The following is a 4358-nucleotide window of genomic DNA, read 5'->3' on the forward strand; positions in this document are numbered from 1 at the left end:
ATGGTTCTAGATTTTGAGAAACATGTCGAGGAATCGACACAGGCTACTCAACCAAATGTTGCTGAAAACATCAACCCTGGTGGCAGTCAGGTCATTGTGAATCTAGATGATGATTCATTTGGTACTGAATTCTGGAAGTCGGCCTCGGATAAAGTAGATATTGTTGAAGAAGCAGTAAATGCTACCAAGGAACCAGTGTTGCACCTTGAAAATCTTAATGGAGATGACTTCCATCCTGAAGACCAAACATGGAGCCAAGCACTCATATACAGTGAGGGTGAAGATGATGCAGACTGGAAGGAATTTTTACACAATTTTAGTATGAAAAGCAACAGTTGTGAGGGTAGCGAGGAAGCAGATGAAGGTAATGTTTGTATTTTGTAGTTTCAGATTTCATTAAAAATGTTATGTTTACGGTTTGATGTCAATGTGGACTTTTGTGTGTGTCTGAACATGTAGATGATCATTATGACCAATTGTTGGAGACAGATGATGAAGTTGAAGGTAGTCTCGGTTTTTCGTTGAAACTTTAATTTGTTCATAACGATACTCGACGTGTGGTTTACTTTTTTCTTGTTGGTTGTCATGTGATGCAGCTGTCAAGGAAGTTAAGGAACCACTGATTGATTTTGAGATTGAAGAGGGTAAAATAAAGGAAATTGGTAACAGATCAGAAGATGGTTATAGTCCTGAAATGGTTGATAGGCTATTACCTAATCATGAAGTTAGAGTGGTTGATAATGGGCCTTACATAAATGTTAATAATGTGCCTGTAAGGAATGTTGATAACGGGCAACAGTGGTTTGATGACAGTGATTTTGAAGATTTCCTTGCTGCTGCTGATTTAGAGGATCCTGAGTTATTCCCTGAACCAGAACATGAGATACAAGTTATAGCTGATGACAGAATTGAGGAGGGGATGGAATTTCCTGACAAGACCGCTTTTAAGAAACATCTCAGAAAATATTGTGTATCTACTAGGACAGTATACAGGTTTACGAAGAGTGATAATATTAGAGTCAAAGCTGTGTGCAAAGGCTTTGGAGATCCCATTCTATGTCTGTGGTATATATCTGCAAGGAGGATCCCTGGTGAGGCGACTTGGAGCATAAGATATTTCCACTTGCACCATACTTGTATTGGGGATCCTTATGGCAGGAATTCATGTGCAAATCCTGAATTTGTAGCTCAACATGTGATCAACAAGCTAAGGGAGTCGCATGGCAAGACTGTACCCAAACCTTCTGAGATTGCTGCCGAGTTTTGGACAAGCCACAACACCTTGATCCCGTATCACGTTGCATGGAAGGCTAGAAACAATGTGTTGGAGAGGATAAACGGAAGCTTTGATGAGAGTTTTAGACTCATACCAAGTCTGTGTGAAATGACCAAAAGGACTAATCCCGGATCAATTGCTACTTTCACTTACGAAAGGTAATATCATTTCTTTAATTGTTCGTAAAATTGATTAGTTTGAGTTCTAGTTTTTAAACTTTCCTTGTTTCTTCGTGCAGAGACAATCGTTTTGAATCTGTGACCATATTTTTTGATGCCCCTATGAGGGGTTTTATAAATGGTTGTAGAAATGTAGTTGGGTTGGATGGATGTCACCTGAAGGGAAAGTATGGTGGATGCCTACTATCTGCCACTGCTCTTGATGGGCATAATAGATTGGTTCCTTTAGGTATCATGGTATGTAGAAACGAGTGTGCGGAGAACTGGTTCTTGTTCTTGAATAATCTCAAGACTATATTGGTTGATCATCCCGTTGAGCCAATCAACTTCATATCTGATAGACAGAAGGGTCTGAGAGACGCTGTCCAAAAGTTGTTCCCTACTTCACCACATAGGTTCTGCTTCAGGTTACAAACTAACCTCCAACTTGATCATTTTATTTTTACAAAATATATAAAGTATGTCTATACTAACCCTCTAATTCATGGCAGGCACATGTATGCAAACTTCAAAACGCACTACAAGGGATCTAAACTGCACACACTTTTCTGGAATGCTGCTAGAGCTTATAAGCCTAAACACTTTCAGGTTTGTGTTAGTCCGTAAATGAAATGAGTGATATTTTTTATTCTTAGAAAGTAAAATTCTTGTAACACTTAATATGTTTCAACTGTAGGCACACATGGATAGTATGATGTCAGAGAATGTTAGTGCTTGTGAGTATTTGATGGGCGAGGATCCTAAAAGCTGGTGCAGGGCCTTTTTTGACCACAAGAGCGCTTGTGAACACTTGAGTAACAACTTTTCTGAAAGTTTCAATAACATGATAAACAACATTAGGGAGAAACCTGTCTGCAAGCTAGTTTTGATGTATGGACAGCTGGTGATGGGGCTTTTTACAAGAGAAGAAATGCTTGTGTTGGATGGGATTCTGGGGATTTGGTTCCTACTGCCAAAAAATTACTGAAGAAGATGTTTAAGATAATAGGGGAATATAAGGTAGAAGGAGCGGTTACTGGCAATTTTTATGAAGTCACAAGCATACATAATACAGTATTCACTGTTGACCTTGAGAAACATACTTGCAGCTGCATGCAATGGAAGCTGAGGGGTTTCCCCTGTCAACATGCTGTCTGTGCTCTGCAGCAAAGGAGACCCAATTGGGTTGAGTAAGTGTGCAGAACACATGTAATTTAACCATGATTCTTTCGTTGTTACCAATATGTGAAATGTTAAACTTGTTTGTTTTTCCTGTGTGCATTTTTATAGGTATTGTGCCAGATACTACTCGGTGGATAACTACAGGACCACTTATGCCCCTGATATGGTACCATTGGAAGGGCCTGAGGACTGGGATGAGGTTTTTTCCTAACTCTCAACTATTCATGTTTACTTGTCTTTAATTGGATTTGATTTATGTCCGCACTATGAACTTAGACAACCTTCTACATTACATTATTAGGTTTGCCTTAAATATCTCTGTGTATCTACTTAAAGTACAATTGTGATACATAAATTCAAAGTACTCTGTGAAATATCTAAACTCAATTCTTGTAAGAATCCTGTACCTAGCTACTTAATGGATTTTAGTGTTTGGGAGTCGGATTCCAGACCCTGCAGTAACATATATAGTGTAGATATTTAGGATGTTTAATCTTTGCGGCGGCTAAGTAATCGTTTTTAGTATTTTCATTCATTCTTTTTTTTTTGCTATGTCTATTACTTGGGAAGATTATTGTACACCTACTACTTACTAGTTTGTTGATCTCTTTATGCAATATTAACTTCCTCTGTTCTTCTCTTATACAGCCAAGAACAACTATTGTTCCTCCATTGCTCATTATGAAACCAGGCAGGCCTAGGAAGAACAGAAGGAAGGCCTATAATGAGACCCTATCCGAGAAGAAAGTCAGGTGCTGCAGCAAATGCAAGAGTCCTGGTCACAACAACACAACTTGTTCTGGTGGTGCAATTGGCTCTAATCCAAAGAGAAAGAAGTCTACATCTGAAGAAGGCGGACTGGCGTTTCAATCCCAATCATCATCACAAGCTGGAAGTGCTGGTGGTTCTATGCTTGCAACGAAGAAGCCAAGAAACGCTACGACTCAGCAGTAGTGTTCTCTGAAGATTTACTTGAAACTAGTTTTGGTTAGGATGTCTTTTGTTTGATTTCAAGTGAGACCTATAAAACTTCCTGCATTTGCTCTGTTTATTTGGTTATGTTTTAGTTTAGATTTTACTTTATTTGGATATTAGCTATCTCCCAGAGATATTGTTTTTGGATGTTTTGAGTATTGGATCTTTGATTCAATGTTATCAATAAATGGTAGTGTTAGTGTCGTTAGCTTGCCTTGCTCTATTTTTACGATTTTATGGTTTTTCTGTCTGGCTTCTAACAGGTGAAGAAGACAAAGTTTGTCGATGAGATCCTCCTGAAGAAACGAGGAAACAAGTTTAACTGAAGGGTATATTGGGCATCTCAGGTCACCCTAAATCTGCCACATGTCAGTTTACACCAGTTAACTTGTAACTGGATGGAAATCTTTGTAACGGGACTACTTTGTAAGTTTTGAAAAAAACGGGATGATTTTGTAAACAACTTAAGAAAATGGGACATATATGTAAATGACCCTTAAAGGAAGTAAGTTCTTAAACTCGTTTTGTGAATCGAAAGGGAAATCGCTAGGCTTATTGGTATTATTATTCATTGCAGATCTATTTTGAATTACCAATATGTGTGTTTAGTATAACCGCTCATAAACTTGTTTATGTGTCATGGTAAAACTATTCATAAGGCCTGACTTATGTATTGGTATGACTTTTATTAGTGAAAACGATCTTAAGTAATCACTCAAGATGGTATGATCGATGCCTTGTAAATAACAACTTTTATCTAGTCATTG

At 38.1% G+C, this 4358-nt stretch overlaps 1 protein-coding gene across 1 annotated transcript; it reads left to right on the forward strand.

Moving 5' to 3' along the window:
- On the forward strand, positions 1-3570 carry LOC113312586. Its single transcript, XM_026561329.1, has 9 exons — positions 1-364; positions 460-504; positions 597-1434; positions 1515-1862; positions 1947-2043; positions 2132-2237; positions 2336-2624; positions 2725-2815; positions 3265-3570. The coding sequence occupies exons 1-9, from the start codon at positions 1-3 to the stop codon at positions 3568-3570; spliced, it is 2484 nt and encodes an 827-aa protein (XP_026417114.1).
- The last annotated feature ends 788 nt before the right edge of the window (positions 3571-4358 follow it).

This window comes from Papaver somniferum, chromosome 9 (genome assembly GCF_003573695.1).
Source record: "Papaver somniferum cultivar HN1 chromosome 9, ASM357369v1, whole genome shotgun sequence".
NCBI classification, from domain to species: Eukaryota; Viridiplantae; Streptophyta; class Magnoliopsida; order Ranunculales; family Papaveraceae; genus Papaver; species Papaver somniferum.